Source organism: Botrytis byssoidea (genome assembly GCF_014898295.1).
Source record: "Botrytis byssoidea strain MUCL 94 chromosome Unknown BBYS_001, whole genome shotgun sequence".
Lineage (NCBI taxonomy): Eukaryota > Fungi > Ascomycota > Leotiomycetes > Helotiales > Sclerotiniaceae > Botrytis > Botrytis byssoidea.
In genome coordinates this window covers 1812841-1834422 of record NW_024065842.1, presented here as the reverse complement: position 1 = coordinate 1834422, position 21582 = coordinate 1812841, and the positions used below count along the sequence as shown (strand labels likewise).

General features: G+C 43.1%; 6 protein-coding genes across 6 annotated transcripts; 5 read left to right on the top strand and 1 right to left on the bottom strand.

Moving 5' to 3' along the window:
* Positions 1–634: 634 nt before the first annotated feature.
* On the top strand, positions 635–2320 carry EAE97_000554 (uncharacterized protein; the record flags this gene model as incomplete). Its single annotated transcript, XM_038871064.1, has 2 exons — positions 635–1802; positions 1851–2320. 2 exons carry the CDS (start codon positions 635–637, stop codon positions 2318–2320), a joined length of 1638 nt encoding a protein of 545 aa, XP_038738425.1.
* A 1017-nt stretch (positions 2321–3337) lies between these two features.
* On the top strand, positions 3338–4599 carry EAE97_000553 (uncharacterized protein; the record flags this gene model as incomplete). Its single annotated transcript, XM_038871063.1, has 2 exons — positions 3338–3637; positions 3696–4599. 2 exons carry the CDS (start codon positions 3338–3340, stop codon positions 4353–4355), a joined length of 960 nt encoding a protein of 319 aa, XP_038738424.1. The 3' UTR covers positions 4356–4599.
* Positions 4600–5345: 746 nt separating this feature from the next.
* EAE97_000552 (uncharacterized protein) lies at positions 5346–7396 on the bottom strand (the record flags this gene model as incomplete). Its single annotated transcript, XM_038871062.1, has 3 exons — positions 5346–5592; positions 5721–7059; positions 7108–7396. The coding sequence occupies 3 exons, from the start codon at positions 7394–7396 to the stop codon at positions 5346–5348; spliced, it is 1875 nt and encodes a 624-aa protein (XP_038738423.1).
* A 2082-nt stretch (positions 7397–9478) lies between these two features.
* On the top strand, positions 9479–11086 carry EAE97_000551 (uncharacterized protein; the record flags this gene model as incomplete). The annotated part of the gene is made up of 3 exons (XM_038871061.1): positions 9479–9702; positions 9759–9865; positions 10089–11086. The coding sequence occupies 3 exons, from the start codon at positions 9479–9481 to the stop codon at positions 11084–11086; spliced, it is 1329 nt and encodes a 442-aa protein (XP_038738422.1).
* A 2828-nt stretch (positions 11087–13914) lies between these two features.
* On the top strand, positions 13915–15499 carry EAE97_000550 (uncharacterized protein; the record flags this gene model as incomplete). The annotated part of the gene is made up of 3 exons (XM_038871060.1): positions 13915–14085; positions 14148–14347; positions 14527–15499. The coding sequence occupies 3 exons, from the start codon at positions 13915–13917 to the stop codon at positions 15497–15499; spliced, it is 1344 nt and encodes a 447-aa protein (XP_038738421.1).
* A 4435-nt stretch (positions 15500–19934) lies between these two features.
* On the top strand, positions 19935–21014 carry EAE97_000549 (uncharacterized protein; the record flags this gene model as incomplete). Its single annotated transcript, XM_038871059.1, has 1 exon — positions 19935–21014. The coding sequence occupies one exon, from the start codon at positions 19935–19937 to the stop codon at positions 21012–21014; it is 1080 nt and encodes a 359-aa protein (XP_038738420.1).
* Between the last annotated feature and the right edge of the window lie 568 nt (positions 21015–21582).

Genomic DNA, 21582 nt, shown 5'->3' with positions numbered 1-21582 from the left:
TTTATAATTTCGATCGAGTCTGTGAAAATGTGCTTTATCCATAAATCCTAATTTCTCCACTCCCCACCTAACAGTCGTTCTCCATCGCGTTCTCAATTCTTATCTCATCACACTTCACCAAAAACATTCGTTACTCGAGGCTGGATTTCCTCGTCAATACAAAAGACATCGAAACTGTTTAGAATTTCGCAAGTACAACGAAGAAAAGAAGAAAGAATTGGTGCGGTAGGGCTTCTGTTAGGTTGGAAGGAGAGAATAATCACCAGCTCTCAACAAGCGGGTGAGTCGTGGTGAAGACGTCGATTCAGGAACTGCCGGCCAGGACCTATCCTGAGAGAGAGAACTTGCAGCTGGCCTGCATTTGAATCCAGGTGATAACAAAACATCGGTACAGAAGCGCGCGTTCGAAAACGAGGACCTGTAGATCGACAATTCAATTGGAAAATGGATATTTCCTGACACGGCAGTACCATCTAACGATTATTCGTCGCCTTCTTCTCATGGATCTGGACATCAACACCCCTTGAACGGAACCAAAGAACTCAACATCGTGATTTCGAATTTGCTCTACGAAACCGACAGATCTACAGACCTTCACTGCTTCAACCCGATCACTGAGTAAGTTTCTGAGAATATGAAAAGCTATTTCAAGCATCTCTTGCCACCTTTAGTCCCACCAACGGGGTCAAAACCCCGATCCCAGTCCCCATCCAGGTCTCGATCTCACATTTCATCCGAGAAAACACCCGAGATTAAGTCAAAGCCGAAATCTCGAATGGAGCCTCAATCTTCAGGCCACAAGGGCAGAGCGTCTTCATCACGCCCACGTACCTCACGGTCAAAACTCACCTCAGGTGGTTCTTCTAGTTCCAACTCGATTTTAACGTCTGACGAACTCACGGCTCAGAGACTTCAAGCTGAATGGGACCGTGAGGATGATCTTCTTCAATTACAGCTACGATTTGCACGCAATCTGGAGACCCGAAGCCCTTCGCCATCTCAGTTTGAACTAGATAGACTAGAAGCGCAAAGATTGCAGGCTCAAATTGAAGAAGAGCAAGCTGCTTCTGACGCAAGAAGGGCCGCACGCCTTGAGAGGGAAACGGAGGAAGCTATCAGAATTGCCACCGAGTGGGAGAATGAGGATAGTCGCGCTGCCGCTTTACAACGTGAATGGGAAGAGCAAGAAAGAAGACTTGGTGAGCAAGAGGATCTTGCGAGGATCTTGCTTCGAAGGGATGAAGAAAGGGCCGCTTCGCTTCAAAGGGACTTAGCTGCAGCGCAGGCCGCTCAAGCTCAATGGGAACAAGAAGTCCATCAACAAGAGGAGCAGACCAGAAGAGTCTCAGAGGATGAGGAGAAAAGGGAAAGACAGGCAAGGAAAAGAAGAGAGGCAAGAGAAGTTGTTGAGGCAGAGCGGAAGGCCGAATTGGAGAAAGAGAGGGCAGCTCGCAAGGAGGCCGAAAAGAAAGTGAGGCTTGAGACAGAGCGATTGCAACGACAACAAGTTGAGAAGACGGCTAAATTGGACCGAGAGGACCGAGCAAATGAGGAGGCCACAAAGAAAATCCAATTAGAAGCCCAGAAGAAAGAAAAGCTGCGCGTTGCCGATGCTAAGAAAGCGCGTGAGTTAGCTGACAAGGAAAAACAGCGGGTCGCAGATGCAAAAAAGGCACGTGAGCTAGCTGAGAAGGAGAAGAAGGCAAGACAGGCAGACTGTGTGTCATGCATGGAGACGGGAGAAAAGGTCAAGATGTGTGTACTGTCCTGCAAACACGCTTATTGTGGAGAATGTATCGCGGGTAAGTAGCCAGTTTCAATTTTTCTTGCATGAATGCTAACTCAATCAGGTGCCTTCCAATCTGCTCTTTCATCCAAGACACGATTCAAGTGCTGCAAGGTGAATGTGGTAACCAACCTCGCTTCTCGCTGGCTCGATGCACCTTTCATCAGCTCCTACAAGATGATGGTTCTCGAGCAAAATACCAAGGATCCTCGCTACTGCTCCAGCAAAGAATGTGCTAAATTCATTCCACCCGCCAACATACACGGAACCATTGCAATCTGCCAAGCATGCAAGCATCGTACATGCGCACCTTGCGGTAATGGAGAGCATTCTGGAGTTTGTAAAGAGGATAAAGAGGGTCTAGCAGTACAGGCTTTGGCGGAGAAGGAGGGCTGGAGAAATTGTCCTAGGTGTAAATTCGTGATTGAAAAGAATGAGGGTTGCCTGCACATGACTTGCAAATGTCTGTTTGAGTGGTGTTGGGAATGTAAGAGAGAGTGGAATGAGTGTAAGAGCACTTGCAAGAGAGAATAACCATGTCGCGAATATTTGCGAAGATGAGAGAAGCATCAGATTGGTCCCACAGAGTTAGAATACTTCCTAAGCAATACATGTACCAAGTTCTCAGAGTTCTTTTGAGCAGAAAATCTGTTCGAAATGATTGAAGCACCTAGAATCGTAATTATCTTTGTCTTCAGTACCCAAGTGGATTAGCGCTTGTAGAGTGGTATTGACATTCCGGATGCAATAGGCGCGATCTTTCTCTTTCTATTGTTGAGCAATGCTAACGGCAAGACAGTTTAACTCGCAAATTGTGTTACCATATCCAACCATTTAACTGATATGGCCCTCACAAACCCAGAATACTGTATTGGTAAAAAGATATTGACATCCCGTCAGCCCGGAAATATATCACGCTCGCGTACATTTTCAGGGGGTGGGCGGGGGTGAGGGACGATGGAGAAGAATTATTCTGAAACAGAGCATGAAATAAACCCCAGACTACACTATAGACGTCAAGCTATAAGCTTTGCAATGCGGTTGATTATAATTGATGGTTCGAGCAAAGCCGACAAATAGTAACCAGGTCCGAAACAAACTTGAGGAAAGTCTTTATCGATTAGGCGTATTGTAAGTACCCGAGGGCAGAATTCTCACCGCTTTACAGGTCATCTTAACATAACGGAAAATCTATTGTTCCGGTCGACGCTTTTGTACAGTTGGATATGCTTGAAATGTACTGGCTACGACCAATAACTTTCCTATTATTATTAGATTGAAAAGAACGGGAAAGTTATTGTATTGAAAGTTTGGTTTGTTTTGAATTGAAGAATGATTAACGTTATCTTAATAAAAATAAGTATTGTATAAAGAGCCCATTAAATTAAATACTGCATCCAATTCAATTGTTCTTTTCCATATTTTATCAGTGTCATTTGCTTTCTTTCCGCCTCACACTCATTTACGTACCATCAAAGAGTTTGTTCTCTACAATCAATAAATACACACATAACAGGACACACCTGGGCGTTCTTCGAATGTGAGGAAAGGATGAGCGGGCTTAGAACGAGCATCTGGGCCCCCGGCAGCTATCGCTCCCAGAGTTACAATGGCTCCAGCTATAAGAATCCCGCGCGAGAGAATGCGCCAGTCTCTACTACCCACTCGCATACCTCAAGAGAGATGAGTAAGAACCGGGCAATCGAAACAACCCGCGAAATAATTCTGGATGGCAAATTGGCAAACAATGAGCCACGGAAGAGTTCTGGTGGGCTGGGCGCCAGTCAATGGGCACCGCGCGATTACCCCGGAAGATCAAAAACAGCAAATCGTCAAGAGGTTTGGACAATGGTATGTTTACACATCTGCTTGGAGAGACATGCTCTCTTTATCTTCTAACCCTTCTCAGGTCACGCCAGCCTCGCAACACAAACCGATGGCTCATGCGTATAATGGCTCGAGTCCTGCATACGCCTCTCCGGACCTCGGCCTTCCTTACGAAGTACAACATTACATTCTCGGCATGATGCAGCGGATCATGGAGGAGGGGTGTTATACTTTTGCGTCGCGATGGATTCCAGACGTACTACAAAGGAACAATTGGACGTGCTCGGAAGCGGTTGAACTGTCTACATGGAGAACGGTCCTTCCAGAAAATGTCCCACCAGAAGCCATTACCTCGCACGGTAAATCTCTTCACCAATGCCTGGCTAATGCTGTTAGAATACGAAACTCTGCTACTCATCGGCATATTTTTTCGAGTCAGGAGCTACGTGGCTTGGCACAACAAGCCGAGGACCTCATGAGCCTGCTTTCTGACCACTCGAGGCAATTAAAATTTCATAAGCTGTGGACTGAATTATACGATTGGGAAAAGCTCTGTGTAACAGACATGCAAGCTGCCAGATACAAGATGGAAACGGCACTTCAACAGATTGGGGAACGTCCTATGGAGGACGATATGGATTGGACACCTAATGTAATCTCATTGGAAAAAGTTCCCGCGGTGGAGATAGGACCAGAAGAGGTCGAGAATCACGAAGGTCATGATGCAATGGAGATCGATTAAAGAATACACTACGAAGGGATTATGGGACGGCGAATTGGCGTTGGTTAGTCGTACGCTGTATGAATTGGGAGGATCGTAGCTTCAGGAGTACTTGTGGGGGTATAGCGGGTCGGTAGGATTTCAAATACCCTTTTTGTCGCCTCTTGGCAAATCTTAGACACATTGTTTGAGGGGCAGAGACTTGTTAAAAATTGTTTTCTAGGCAGAAACATAAAAATGAGATCGAATTGTTCCACACTTTAAATCAGGCATCTTTTGTTATATGATATGTATGTTAAGACCATTCAAAACTTTGGATCACTGCGAGTCACATTCAAAAAAAATTTTTATCAGAAGATGCCCAAACACCAGCCTGATATATAGGTTTACCAATTCTTAGCTACAGGTTGTACTCGAACAGTTGGGAAGATGGTATAAATTAGGATAATGATATAAATTCGAATCGTCATAAAGCACTGATAGGAAAGGAGGAAGGTTCGCGAAGGGTTTCCCTCTCATAGCTATACTCCCACTTCTGCTCCTAAACACATGGGCTCTGAAATAAAGTGTAAAGCGTCCCTCGACTGAGATCGGTACAGGAGAACCTTCTCTATAAGGACTTGTCTGTTAAGAGTGTGCGTTGCATACATTTTTTTTGGTAGCCCTTGTGTCTGGGAATGGGAGTGGAAGTACCGATATAAAAGGGAAACGTTTATAGCGCAGTCGATTATAATGACTGTATGAATATACAATGTATGGCTCGCTACCAATCATTGCTGGAAAAGTTTAGTGGAGATGAATCCTAGATTTTGCAAAGCAAATAGTCTACAAAGTATTTACGAGAGGTGTTGATGTCCGGGCAATGCGTTTGAGCAACTGACTGCAGAGGGTACCATATGTACTTACCCGCAACAATATGAGCCTCTAATCTGGAATCTTCACATAACAGCTTCAATATCGACGAACTGGTATATAGACATTAAATAACTATCAAAAATTAAATCGCTAAATTCAATACATTACACTCCCTGCTTTGGGAATCACCAGAATACCTTCTTCTAACAACCGTTCCGCCAGTTCAAAAATCATCCCATCACACCCTTTTCTCGCAATGATGTCAATTGCCACCGGTAGATATTCTGTTTGTAATGATATGGTAGAATTGTATGCAGCTTGACCTATTGGGAACACCATATCGGGGACTTCGGCAAAGTTGGAGACGCGGCTGACAGACCATCCAGACGGTACTTCTGGGAGACTGTTTCATTGATCTCGGTTAGTAAAAAATTGGGTCCGGGCTTCGAATGTTTTGAGTTTCTGATTTATGGACTACAGCCCGGACTACTAGATGCTTTGATGAAGATATGTGAGAAAAAAACTACGTACCCGGTGTATTCATTTCTATACGACGTTTCTGCTAATGTCCCAGGATAGAGAAACAAACTTTCACTACAGCTGATGGGGCTAGAAGGTACAACTTCCGCGGCGAACCAATCCATGAAAATAGTTTTGTTATAAATGGCTTGTTTGGTTGCATCAGCACTGATGTTGTTTTGTCCCCAAGCCCATCTGCTTAATGGTACGGGGTCAATGAAAGGACGGGCGCCATCATTCGCAGCGGCGTAATCTGCATAAAACGGTTCGGCAAGAAGACTGTATTGTTGTTGGGTAATGAGGGTAGGATAGACAAGACTGAGGAAGTCGTCAATTGATGAGCTATTTGCTCCAGATGGGGTTGTTTCGTTCCATAGAGCCCCCATATCTAGAGCAGTCGTGCTTGTCGAGTTAAGAAACGTTTCTAACTTCGCCAGGAAATCAAGTAAGACTGATTCAGCCTCTGTTGTGGCATTCTCCGGAAAGCCTGATGTCAAGATCCTCTTGGGAAATTCAGTGAAGTTACTTGTGATGTTGTTTCCATACAAGACTTTAGCAGCTTCGTGCCACAAAATTGGATCTCTGGTGAGAAAGCCGGCGGTGTCAAGAGTCGGAGACAAAGGCATGACGTTATCCAAGCTAACCATCCCATGGGATGGTCTGTTACCGAAACATCCATTGACTTGAGATGGATTACGAATACTTCCACCAGTATCGGATCCAATGCCAAGGTCTAACCAATCATAGGCACCAATCCCAGCTCCAGGACCAGCAGAAGAAGAGGATGGGGATTGGTATCCATCACCACGGGCGTTGAAAGGGCAGTGATAGTCGACCCAATCCGCAGTTGGACTTTCCCCATTAGCAAATTGGGATGTCTTCATTTTCCCGACGATAATTGCTCCTGCGTCAATCAAACTCTGGACAGCTGGTCCGGTAACATTTGCTGGTGGATAAAGCTCATAATACGCTCGATTCCCATTGCTGGTCTTGATTCCTGCAATATCGTAGATATCCTTAACACCAAGCCGGACTCCAGCGAGGGGCTTTTCAGCGGTTTTAGTATAGTAAAGCCTGGAAGGCACCCCGATAGTAGAACTCTGCACCCCAGGAATGGATGCACTCAAAACAGAAAATGTTCCGTCCGAGTTCTCAATTGTTCCTTCAGTAAAAGCATCTTGTACATCAGAATACAGACGATAAGCCTTGAAGAGCTCGCCTGTATTTGGTGTTAGAAAGTATGGCCCTGGAGGCACTTGATTGTGTGAACCGCTGGTAAACTTTTGAGTTCCATATTCATGACAAACGGTTGATAACGAACTAGAATTAGTAGAACCAACAAGATGGACAGCTACTTAGGTTAACGATTGTTGGATTTGGGGCTGGAAGATCGGCATACCTTCCAAAAATCCGGGATTGAAAACATCGTCAAAGGCAGTGTAGTTGGCAACTAATGATTTAAATGAAGCAGCAGTGAAACTCTTTTCTGAACTTTTCATAACCGTCAAAGGAACCAAATCTGCTGTACTCGGCTTGGACTGGATGGTTGCAACCGCGTCAATCCCAACATAATAACTGATGCCATTAACAGTAACGGTAGTTCCGGTCTTCGAGATTGAGATGGCAGCATTTGCCATGCTCATCAGGGACATTGTCAAAGCAGCCGATTTCAACATTCTGAAAGCCATAGTCTCAGATTGATCAAGTTAAATTCCTCCAATCGCTCACGATACTTGTCTGTTCATCCAAACGACAGAAACAACGCAGATATTTATACTCTCAACAACGGGATACAAGTGGAATACTGCTTTGAGAACCATGAATACTTAGTAATTTGTCTTGGAATATCCCACCGATAAGATGATCAAGAATACCAAGATACGATGATGGGTTCCTGCATATCTCCTTTGGCATTCCTCGATTGCGGTTCATCCTGGAAAAGGTTGCCCCGCATAGATAAGATAAATGAGTAACAAGGTGGGATGGATCAAAAGTATACTACACAACGAAGTTCATCCGAAGACTTTTGGTGAGAAGCATCTATCAAAGCTTGCACTTGCTATATCAATAAGTCAAAACCTCTTACGGGAAACCTCTTTTTGAACGTAGAAAGACCTATATCCTTAAACCTGTCAATTTGGAATATTCTTAAGATATCAAATACCGGGTTCTCCGAATTCATTGGAAGCTAGATATCAAACGATACCATGATTTTTTTGAGAAGATTTTGATTGTACTGGAGCAATGAAAGATTGTCACCCAGTAGTATTCAATCGAAACTATTCGTAATGTAGAATACTACTAAGTCGATATCAGTCGAAATTTCTATACGAGAACATGTATATCCTTAATAAAAGTAACAGATCCCGATATCCTCACAGCGAGAATTTGCTATATTGGAATCTGAGTTGTAGTTAAAATTCGAACTGATAGAATAGTATCAACCTAGTGGTCATGTCTAGCGATTGACAAATACCTTTACGGCTCGAAAATTGTATGATAGCACTTAGCCTCCATACATCCTCAAAGTATCATAGACAGAGCTGTCTATGACGAAGTCCGCGTTAGTAACACTTGAATTGACCGATGTCAATACTTAGATATGTAGAAGAAGTCTCCCATCCCTGATGAGATAAGAAAATCCCCGAGGTCGGCAAACAACACAACACAACTCGAGACACACGGAGTATTCCCAGCCTCGTATCTTTAGTGGGGGAAATCACGACAGGAAGTGTACACGTGATACACGAGAATCCAGAAAGATTTCGAGCTTTCTCCCGTTCATGTCCTTGATTCCTATGCCCGGTATTATCAGTTTGTGATAGATATTATGCACAGTTTATCTTAGATTCGAGCTGTTACCTATCGCAAAAAGTGCAAAAAGTGCTCTTCTAGCTCGTTGGTTAATAAAGCTCTGTCATCACCCACCATTCCCCTCTCAACATTTCCTACATGTGTATCGTTTAATTCGAAAATGACCGGAAGACGAGGTGTTCAGTCTTCTGCCGAAGTATCACGCCTGAACATATGGCTCATCAGTGTGAGAGAGATATAGCTGACATAACGGAGCGATTGGAACTTTGGTTCCAAAGCTTCAAGCTTTATCCTGAGAGGGGTTTATTGTGAATTATGTAAGCTCGTTATTCACATCTCTGATTCTAGCCGCATAGAGAAAGCGAGACAGATGTTTCGAGGTATGTTACTTTGCCGGTTCCCGTGTTTATTAATTCACTATTTCCTACTCGTCTTTCAATTCCCACACGTGCTCGTTGCCGGAATTCGACTGGCTGCGAAGGATAAAAGCCGATACATATATCCGCAGATCAACACGGCTTACCCCACCTTCAACTTTCAGATATCGAAATCTGACCCAGTCGAGCCAGTGTTGATTGAGGTCGAAGGAAGTAAACTTTCTCCGTGCAAACTATTATTAAGAAATAGTAACATCAGGGTCCTCGCGTATGTATATATTCGACCAATAGTTTGCACCATGTGCAAGATGATCGAAGAATTAGGAAGGTAGAAAGTTCTACTTTCTGAAATATCTGCAAGTTCAGGGTCGAGGGAATATCCATCTGCATTCTCCTGTACAACTTCAATATCCATGATGTAGCATTGTCCTATCACAGGCTACACGTGCATGTGCTTAGTGCTCTGCTATCAAATGCAGTCCCACGGCCGGCGGTGGCCGGGAGTGTATATGAAGCAGCAAGAATCTTCAATTCCACGACTTGATATCAATGCCAAACAATATCTTTATTGGTATCAAAATGTTCGGTCTCGAGGTGATAACGATTGCAGCCTTATCTGGCGTTGCTCTGGCTGCTCCCCAGAATGTCCAGTATCACGAGACTACTGACCATTCGTGGAAAAGTCGAATCAAGAATGTTGTCGTTCTCGTCGAAGAGAATAGATCGTTTGATACCTTCGCCGGTGGGCTTAGCTACAACTCAGCTATTGATGGATTATTGCACCACAATTATTGCAATTCTATGTAAGATTACCCAAAAGCTTACAATTATTGTTGGACTTCAATTGATAGACAGAAAGGAATGCGTCAAATCCTGGGCAAAAGGCCGATGTGTGTGCTGGGCCTCGTGCCAATGATGTTGCAGCAGACGATCCAAACCACAGTATAAGTGGTGTTAACATGCAACGTATGGTTCTCCTTTATTTCTATCGCTACTCTAGCGTTCCCGATAGTCCGGACCGCAGTTCAGTAATCAAAAGTTTTTATTATCTGAAGCAAATCAAATTTTTCAAATATTTTGAGTTGCTGAATTCGATTGGATGATATATTGCTTTCAAAAATGAAAGCTTACCTCCAATCTGCTTGTCCGGACTATCAGACAACTTGTACCGTTCGCTAACATATACAAGTGTTCACAACATATCATCCATCTGCATCACAATCCGAAAGCATGCGTGGTTTTGTGACAGAACAATCCATCACCTACAGCACCTTGAACAAGACCCGTGCCGCCGAAGCCATCAACTACTACACCCCTGATCAAGTCAAGGTCTTCAACACAATGGCCGAAAACTTCGTTCTTTTCGACCGCTGGTTCGCTGCTGTCCCGGGCCCTACCAATCCCAATCGTGCCTACATCACGAGTGGAACATCGCATGGACACGGCAAAAATGACAACGCTTTTAACGTTTACGGTATGCCAGTAAAATCCATCTTCGAACAACTTTCCGAGAACGACATCACCTGGATGAACTACCAGAACTCCACCCTCGGTCCTGGTCTCGGTTTTAACCCAGATGCTGCATTCTACAACTGGACCCTTAGCTCTGGAGCATATAAAACTAATATTGCCCCTTTGACAAAATTCTACGAGGACGCGGCTGCAGGCACACTGCCCCAATTCACCTATATCAACCCAGAGTGCTGCTCTTATCAGTCATACCACCCCCCATCACCTATCAGCTCCGGCGAAAGCTTCATCAAAGGAATTTATGAAGCTATCCGATCGTCCCCACAATGGAACGAAACCCTCTTTATCCTCACGTTTGACGAGCACGGCGGTTTCGGTGACCATGTTCCTCCCCCCACGAACGTACCGGCTGGAGATGATCTCACATATACTGAAAAAGCACCTGATGGAAAGAACATGACATTTGATTTCAAACGATTGGGTGTACGCGTTCCGACGCTTTTAATCAGTCCGTGGGTTGGCAAGGGAGTGGTGGAGAAGAAGGGAAGGAACAAGGGAGGCGAGTACACGCATACGAGTATTATTGGGTTCTTGGATGAGCTTTGGGGATTGGATCCATTGACTCCAAGAGTTAGCTGGAGTAGTACCTTTGAGGGGTTGATTACAAATAAGTTGAGGACGGATACACCAGTCACTTTACCGGATCCTTTGGCTTAGACTTGACAAACAATATTTTGGAGGGCTATCAGATGAATATTATCCTGAATCTTTTGAAGAATCCTCGGGGCACACTCAGTAAGGTACCAAATCCAATCTTGCAGATCCATATCTTTCAAATCATTCGAAGTCCCAATATATATATTTATTTGAGCATTGGCTAGGTCACTGAATTAGACTTCAGATGGACCGCTGAAATGTATTCTCTTTATATCTCGTTTAAGTTTGTACATAGAGACCAAATAGAAAAAGGAAATTTTCTTCGCTGTATCTGAATATAACCAGGGAAAGAGATATATTTTTTGTGCCCTTCCTTTCACTGTACTCTCCAGTCGCAGAAAGAGCTTTGTGCATGTTGCCAGGTTGTTCCATTCTTCGAATAACATCCTTTTCGCTTATATGTTCCTCAAGCTGCACTGGTCTGAAAACAACTTCTTACTTGTCGGCAGATGGGAATCGGAATACGGAGATATCATAGAATTGATAGAGTCAGAGTGTGTCGATGAATAGACTATAGAATGCCAGGTTGAGGTGTTGAGTCGAAGGGTTCGCGATTGTATGTAATTGTTAGCTTAAATGATACCCTAAAATGAATTCAAATAAGACTGATGAGTATGTATGAAATCTTGCCGGGTGCTTTGGGCTTTCAGGCTCAACATCATTTGACGAGCGAAGAGGTTTGGATCGTATGTGCAATGTACCCGTCATTGTGATTCTTCGATGTCTGTGCCTCTTGTGATGTACTTGTGTTGCTAATTGTACTCGTCTTGCTCTATTTTGTGTGCAACAAACCCCGCATTAGCGTCCTGAAGCCTGTTTGTATTGCAATCATTTGTCGATCGTTTAGAGGCGTCGGCTTGATCTCAGGTATGTATCGCCCTGGTGGTTGAGCGAGCAATACCAACGAGATATGACCATCTGTATCATGTCATTCGAGGATATATCTCTGGTTCTTGTAGAGCCGTCGGATCTTGTCTCACAGCCACAACTTGAAATGAACAAGGTCTTCATCATGGTCGCTGTCTCGTTGTATCTGGAACAGCATGCATGTTATACAGAACTAACCAATTAGTGAAGGTACTGACGACGTATCTCTCGATTCTTCACAGATCAATTGTCCGAGAGCACAAAAGATAAGGAGAGTGCTGTGATCCGTCGTACTGCGGATCTGAGTAGGATATGATGATGATGATGATGATGACGTGCATATAATCAATTCTGTGAGGTATTTTTCGACCTAATGTTCGCCGAGCATTTTGTTGAGCATGGATTGAAAGATAGAGGCTGAACTAAATCCGGGGATCTTGGAAATCCGTCTTGAGGTTCTTGTTTCTTGGTGTCGAATTTGTCGATGTTGTGATTCCAATGGGCATATTACAATACGAGAATACCGAGAATAGCTAGATAATTACCCGTGATACCTTCCTAGGTAGATATTTTATTGTTGATGCTTGCAGGATTAGATTCCAAGTTCGTCGTAGTAGCAACAGTGTAGATATTTATTAGCTTATCTAAACCTCGATTAGCTTCCACCAGTGCTCCTACGACTGTGCGTATTCAAGGCACGTTACTCCGTACCTAAACGCTAAAAAAAACTTTGTATTATATGACAAAGGAGTATGTCAGTGCGCACTTTTCGACATCAATCAATTTTCTTTTTATTTTCTTAATTTTCAATAACAAACTGGCAAAGAGATAAACTTTGATCATCTGGATAAAGTCTCTTCATTCACCCAGTAACGCACAGATGTAGTGACATCTTCATAGTCGATACCTCGTGGCTTTTAGATGCTAACCCCTCTATCTTAAGCCACTACCAGCCGTATCTCTCCCTCCTCTCCTTGCATAGTACGATACGCATCTACTTCGATTTTCAACTTCATAGAATCATCGAAATCCATTCTATTTTTATATCGCTATTAGCAAGTAGTTTTGCCAACTAGCACTAGCATTATTTCTCCGGTTAAAATGTCCTGAATCCCCAAGACTAATTGCGAATGTTACCCCTCTTAGCACCACCGTATAAACTCAATTACTCCGCAACACACTAATGCAAACGGTAATTCTACCAATTATACTCGTGTTGTTGAGGCGATCATTTCACAATTGGGAAAGTATATTTTGGGGCAATCGAGCTTATACGGGACTTCACGTACTTTCCAACCAGCTTTTTGTCCTGCCCAGGCTTGTCCTGCCATTCTTTTATCTTATAGCACACAAAACCCGAAGATCATGCATATCTTTCCGAGCATCTTTATTCTGTATTGGTTGTATTCACATGGAGAAAAGTCTCCTCTTCCTCTAGCTTTGTACAGCTATTCCCACAAAATATGCATATTCACCACTTGGGATCGAGAGAGCGTTCAATGGTTGTCTACCCCGCCAATGGCTACCAATCACCACCAGATGTTTAGACTAGTGATGTATTGTGCCTCATTGATCCAGCGATTCGGAAGGTAACTTAGGTATACTTGGGTCAAATTTAACCACTTCTACATTGTCAATCGTCAAACTTTGTATCAAGTGATTCAATAACCAATAAGGTCAATATTCCATTGGGTAATGGGCAGCGCTACTGTCCTGCCTATCCCAATAAGGTCTTGGAAATAATAGCCCCGCGCCGTCTCTGACTGGTTGCTTTCACTAGGTATCTAAGTATCTATATACTAGTAGCTAGTAGTCATTCAGAATACTACATAAACAACAAAATCCTGCCATTCATACCACAATTGTTACATTCCATTTATTCAGATCATCTGTAGAATCCTCATTCGTTTTTGGATTAGTCCTTTTCCTCCACACGCACTCGCTCTTACATCAAACTCAATATGAAGACCACATTCGTTGTTGTTGCTGGTTTGGCATCTGCCGCATATGCTCAGGTTACAGCTCTCATTACCCCAACCGCATCTGCCCCTGATGGATGTGCCACTAGCTATTCTGGAGCTTTTCAAATCTCTACTGTAAATGTCAGCAGTGTAGCTAAGCGTCAAAAAAAGGTGAATATATTTCTATTTCTTTCAATCTATGCTTAGATGTGATCTAGCTAACCCATCTATAGCGTGCCGACTGTTCATCATCCCTTGCCGTCACACTCAACGATGGTATTCTCAAGGACCAACAGGACCGAACGGGATACATTGCGTCAAACACTCAGTTCCAATTCGATGGCCCACCACAAACTGGAGCTATCTATACCGGTGGTTGGTCTGTTTGTTCAAACGGCTCTCTCACTCTTGGAGGATCCGCTGTTTTCTACCAGTACGTAAACAGTTCACAAGTCTTAGAATTGTTTCATCCCTGGGTTTATGCCCGGTTCTCAAGCCTCATTTCCCCCCTTCCTTAAACAAATCCTTCTTTCCCAGCATGTAGCCTTTATCCCTCAATTTTCTTTCAGACATTCCTCTGATAGACAATACTGACTTTCCGATTCTAAACAGATGCCTCTCAGGTACATTCAATAATTTGTACACGGAATCGCAGGGCGAACAATGCTCCCAAATTTTGATCCAAACATCTGCATGCAGCTCAGCTGCTGGATCTGGCGTCGTCGGACAATCGACTGATGGCCAAGCAACTGCCACTGCCATCGCTTCTCTATCATCTGCAGCAGTTTCTCAAATTTCAGATGGGCAACCACAAGGTGCAACTTCGGTCGCTACAATTTCTCAAATTAGTGACGGACAAATTCAAGCTCCTACATCTGCTGGCGGTGCTCCAATCACTCAGATTAGCGATGGCCAGGTTCAAGGTGCTACCTCCGTCGCACCATCTCCAACCGGTGCTCCTGTCAGTCAGATTCCAGATGGACAAATTCAAGGTGCAACATCCGCGGCTGCTATCCCTTCAGCGGTGGTCTCTCAGATTCCCGATGGTCAAATACAGGCTCCCACTAGTGCTGCTGCTCCCTCGGCCATCGTTTCCCAGATTCCAGATGGTCAAATCCAAGCTCCTACTAGTGCTGAAGTTCCTTCGGCCGTCGTGTCCCAAATTCCCGATGGTCAGATCCAGGCTCCTACTAGCGCTGCCGCTCCTTCTGCCGTCATCTCTCAGATTCCCGATGGTCAGATCCAGGCTCCTACTAGCGCTGCCGCTCCTTCTGCCGTCATCTCCCAGATTCCCGAAGCTCCTACTAGTGTTGAAGTACCTGCGGCCGTCATCTCTCAGATTCCCGATGGTCAAATCCAGGCCCCCACCAGCGCCACCACACTCGAAACGAGCACTTCTCTTGCCGGTGCAGTCGTCTCTCAAATAAGTGATGGCCAGATTCAGGCTCCCACTGCCACCCCAACGGATGATACCTATTCCAGCACAACATCCGCCCCCGCTGATTTTACTGGCGCTGCCAACGCTTACCAGGTCAGTGGCTCTTTGGCTGCGGCTGCTATTGGTCTCTTTGCTGCTCTCTTGTAGAGTTCCTCTGGCACATCATATGACGAAACAATTTCTATTCTTGATAATACATTTTATGGTCACAACGGATTTAATAAGGGATTTTTACTGGTGATATCGGAATGGAAATAAAACACCCCTCACTGCATTTTTGGGTCGACAGATCCCATTGCATACGACAGATATGAACGGGCACAGGGCGCGGAAATAGGGGCATGGTTATCAAATCACAAAGTATCGACTTACAAAATGAAATAATGGGTACATACTAATGATTGAAAGGATTCGATATTGAAAATATTTGATTATAAAATGGTTTAAGGAATGGATAATTAATAACACAAACGTCTTACCTCATTCTTTAGGTCCTTGGTGAATGATCTGATGTGCTTCTCCGATGTACTATATCTCTATGTGACTTCGTCTTCGACTAGCATTAGATTTATCAAACACCAAAATATGTACAACACTCATTCAAGTCACCACCAAGCCAATACTCAACCCCATTCATCCACTGCCAAGGCCCGCAACCATCAATTAGCCTATCCAGCTAGTCAGCCCGTTTTACACGCGTCATAACTGATGTCCTGATTAATTGCAACTAACAACCTACTAACGACCCCGCGCTAGCTTCCCGCCAAATATGCACCCCATCGCCAAGACTTCTGCCTCGAGATTCGTCTTGCGCCAAACATACTGCATATCTAGCCGAGTCGGAACTAGAGCTAGAGCTAGAGAAAAAGCCTGGGAAGTATTTCTGGGGACAGTATCCCGTCTAGCCTTTTGATGTTTTCGTTTCTCCTATTTTTAGAGATAAGAGTCTCGGGGTAGGAAAATATCAAAGTGGAAGGGTTTGTAAGGCCGGGATTCCAAGGGATCAATACAATTTTTTATGCCAATATGTATGTGCCATGGTATTGATAAGAATCCCCTCGTTTTTTTATTTCTCTGGGTAAGATTGCGAAGTTTTTGTTAAACTAACACTAGCTGTTTTCGTTGCCGGAACCATTATCTAGTTTGGTTGTCCTAAATACCGGTACCGCTCAACAATTTTTAGAGCTGGTTTGGATCTTGGCAGGTACGAAGTTGAAAGTTTATTTGCTTCCTGATGATAGAAGTGTGATGACTGAATCACGTCTAGGGGTACCTTGATGGGCTCGATGATAAATAGGAATCAAAAATTTTGTTATGAGCATGCATGCCTTGATTTTGACTATATTTTCTGGGCGTACCTCATCTTCTCCTGCGGCTTCATGGTGTATAAGCATGTGAAATAGGCTCATGGTACAGGTATTATTTGAATATGTATACTTCACTGCACTATTATCAACTTCCATCTCGTACCAGACATCGTCTTCATGGAAAACTTACGCTGAGGCTGTATTTTCGAAATCTAGGAACTCTACCAATGAAAAATTTGTAAAATCGATTCTAGCAGGTTTACACAATAAATTCGAAACTTCCACTTGAAATTCTCTGCGGAATGGAGAGGGGAAGAAGTCTGATGAGATTCAGCCCACATCATGTTTCTTTCAGCTAGGTGAACGAATATTCAAGAAAGTTCTCAGGCAAGCCCAAAAACGACTATCAGGGAATATGATACCGGAGGGGTACAAAAAGCTGATTTGAAGTCATATTATGTAGAGGCCGTTACTGGAATCGATGTTGAGAACCTTGATGGTGAGGGTGTTGAAGTATCGAAGTCGAAATATAGAGACATAGAATACTCTTGATATTGTGTTTCCCTATAACTCTGAAACATAACTATATCGAAACTATGAGAGATAGAGGTATGAATTTACCGGAGCACAAAGCAGGGTCCTGCGTTCTTCATTGTTTTCGAAACTCGTGTAGGAGCTGAAGCTGATTGTTTCCAAGAGGTAGCGCCGGCTCTGGATGAATAATCATATAAATAAGTTTATTAGGGCACGGATCTGATGCTTGAGCACTTGACACTGTCACTTCATATTTTCAAAGAATCGTCCATGAACTCTAGAATTGGATTTTGATCTGTTACCTCCTTTCATTGTCTGATTCATCATCGAGAAATTAAGAGGTTTGAGTTTCCAGGGATATTCTGTACAACGCAAGTTGGGCGAGCAGTCGAAAACATCATTGTTATCCCAACTCATATTTTTGTCCTGATTTATATTTTTATTTCAATCAGTATCATTATCCTAACAGATATCATGTAATTAGTTTCACACTTTCATATTACCATATAACTCACCATAAACCATATGGTTTAGGCTAGTGCAAAGAAAACATTTCAACTTTCCGTCAAACCCTCAGCATGATAATTTTATTTCTAAATGATAAAATGTTCCACCAACTTGATTTCTTGCTGTTTCAGTATTTTTCTGCTTCAGATCATGCTTTTGCAGAATTTGATCTTGTCCCAGTGCATGAGCCTCTGGTGCCCCACTTACCCCGCTCCAATGTGCAAACTTTGCTCTTTTTTTCTTATTTTTTCTCGAAAGCCAATTGGTATCAAAAGGATATGTAAAACTTCAATGTCTGAAAATAAAATGTTCATTAAAGCGATGAATATTTCTTTGTTATGAGTTTTGATGTGGTGATAGGATAGATAAAGGAGGTAAGCGTTAGCCGAGGAAATTAACTATACAGTATACCACACGCACTCTTTTCTCCAATCAAGAACATCCATCTTGTGTCTTTCGTGGTCATGTTGAGATAATTTCAAAGCTGACAGATCTTTCTATAGAATTTATATAAAGACAACAAGTAGTATCGTAGAGTAGGAGATGATCATGGATTTGCTCCCTCTTACCCCTCTAGTAATATGTAGTCGCTTTTAAACGTTATGTCTTAGATGCTCGTACTTCAGATGAGGTCAAATCTTTTGAAAAGATTAGCTAAACTAACAGGGTTCTGTACTACTATTTGGAAAAAATAAACCGCTACACATCGCCTAATGTAAAGATCCCTTCGTTATCCCCTGCTTTAGCCCCGCACATCACATCCACATGCAAAAAGCAAAACAAATCTGACCTACGCAGGGATCGAACCTGCAATCTCTTGATGTCGAATTGAAGGACTGGTTCCTTTAATCGTAGTCAAGCGCCTTGCCATTGGGCCAGCAGGCCGTGTAATTTAATGGAGGACCATAGAGGTTCTGTAAATATATACCCAAAAAATAGAGAATACTCAGTTGTTCAGTTGTTGGGTAAGTCTGGAAAGTAAGAATGGTTTCTTATGACAGCACTTTCTGTCTTTAAATTCATTCCCATATGAGATGAATATATAAATTCGGACAATAAGATACAGGTATTCAATTCTAAGAGAGCAAGTTTGAAAACCTGACGAATTTATACTGGTAGACTTCCCTACGGATTCCTTCATACCTGCGTCTATCACCATTCTTCCAGGAAAACACGTTAATTGGGAAGCTATAAATAGCAAGAATGAGTGCCGTCTTCAATCATCAATCAAAGGTATTGCTAGACTGATTAATAACCTTCCATGATTCCGATACAGCTTACTCTGGCTCAAACTTTGCTTATAGACAAGTGTAGACCTCGATGGTTGAGCTTTAGTACACGTGCTTCTTCTTGTGCTCTGCCACCAAAGCATGTTGATGTCTTTAGTAAGATCTGATATCCAAAAAGCCTTTAATATCGCACAAGTTTAATGCTTTGAAGATGATATAGCACTTTTTTTAAGAGAAGAGACAAATTTTCTCAACGACTTATCAAGGAGCAATTGGGACTCGGCAGTTGCGGATCTCTCTTCTTTCTTTGTGGATGATCTTCGAGCCTATCTCGAATCTTCTAAACCGTCTTAAATGACTATGTATATCATAACAAAAATCTTGAATGAGCACAACCAGTCGGCACGAGGTATTTACAAGAAAGTGTCGTGGCCCTTTACCTTTTTGTCAGTCTCATCAAATTACCGGTACTATTGGAAAGTGTCAAACAATAAGAATGCTCTCTCCTTCAAGAAAGTTACACTTCCTGGTATCGATCAATCCCCATTGATAGATTTTAAAGCTATAAATCTGGGGTTTATGATACATTTTTGACCACAGGCAGAAATACTGCTACTCCTTGATGTTTTTTAACCACAAAGTACGGCTATCAATGTGCCAGTTCCAGATCAATTGATTCTGAACCCGATCTTCCATCGTACTATCTAGCATAGATCTAATACAATTGTACAGTATGAAAACCATGAGAAAACGTATCTTTAGGGTCCTCTGTGATCCAAAGCAAAAGCCGTATCTTGCTTCCTTTCACTTGACTATATATGGATTATCCGATTCCATGGATTTCCAGACCATAAGCAAGTCACCATTCAAGCAACAAAACTACACGGTAAATCAACCAGAGACTCGAACATACTCGCCTACAATAAAAAATTAGCCTCGTCTGTGATCAGAGATAACTCGGAGTACGCAATCACCAACATCCAAGACACATTTTACTTTCCCAAGATGTCGAACTACTACGTCCGGCCTCCTCATTATCAGAGACATCATCAGTCCATGCTGTTGAATCTTTGCAGCATACACCCATCCTTTGAGACAGATGATTTCGACCGCGAGTATCAAAAAGAACTTGCTTCGGTCATTTCTCAATATCCGTTGACTGGTTTGGACTTTTGTTATTACTGGACTGAGAAGATCTTGTGGGATAGATTTCAATTATCTAGTGCATATGGAGAGTTTCCTGGTAAATTTGGCGGTCCTGAGTACATTGTTCAACAACAAATTGGACAATTACCTCTCACTTCAGAATCTGCTGAGCCGGCACCTGCGTTAACTGCAGATTTCTTTGATAGCATCTTGGAGACTTTAGGGACCCCAAGCCGCTCTGCAAAACCTGTCCAGCCAATTAAAAGTCAGACTCCAGAGACATCTAAAGCTGCCTGCGAAATACCTGTCTCTGGAGCTGGTCAACAACGAGTGGATCTCATGGCAATCCCATTTCAAAAACTGGCTCAAAATCATTTTGAGGGATATTTCAAGCCTCCAAATACATCAGCTTCGGCACAGATACAAGCACCCAAAAATTACCCTAAAGACTTTGTCTATCCCGAAAGTCCATACACTTTGGTACAAGACTCTCAGGGCTTTGCCAATACCTCAGCCGTTCCCGGAGGCCTAGGCACTTCGCAGACTCCAAATGAATTTTCGGTATCAACCACCAGACCCAAGCCTCCGGCCCCAACCCCTTCATCGCTTTTAGCTGCTCGACTTGCTTTACCTGGTTTCTCCAATCCTGTTGCAACATCCAACTCCGCGCCTGCCGCACCGTCCTCGTCATTGGCACCTCTTCCTCCTCTCCTACTCCCCGATTCAATTTTCAAAGATCCTGACACTGGTGAACTAATCACAATAAAGATGTTTGAGCGTCGGTGTCTTGGTCGTGGTGCTGAGATTGCCATCAGACAGGCGCAAGCTGCCGTCAAGGCGACAACAAATCGTATGACCAAGCCTATAGCCCGTTTGTTGTTGGAGGATTCGCTTGCTACTGCATTGGCCAATATAATCCAAGAACATACACAGCAGTAAGTGCGATATTTGGGTCTACGGTCATCACAATTTGCAATTTAGTTGATTTTGTTCATACAGGTAGAACTTTCTTAATAACTCACTAAATTATCAAATCAATTCTGTTTACTTTGATCCCTCTGACGGTGTGATATAAGATGTGCATGATGGGGTAGAAAGTGACATAAGATATGAACTTCGTTGTGAATAGAGCAGTCAATCCACCGAGGTCTTTAAAGCTTGTAGCAAATCTGAATATAACTCCATAGTTTCAGTCTATTAAACCTGTCTCTACATGTCTCACAAAAGGAGGTTCGGCAAGTACTAGCTATATGAATGGATGTCCTATCTACAACAGCCATAGATCCAAAGACCTGGATATGCATATCGGATTGGAGCATATCAGGAAATTCGGTCCTAAATCCAGGACAACTCAGAAGGCGAAAGAAGATCTAGTCTCCTAGATTGTAAGTCTCCTCATGTCAGAATACATTGTTCTGTCGTTTAAGCTGTAACGAAGCATACTCATGAATCTGCTATTGGTGCTACTCACAGAAATTTCATTGTTGACCCATTATACTTGCTAAGA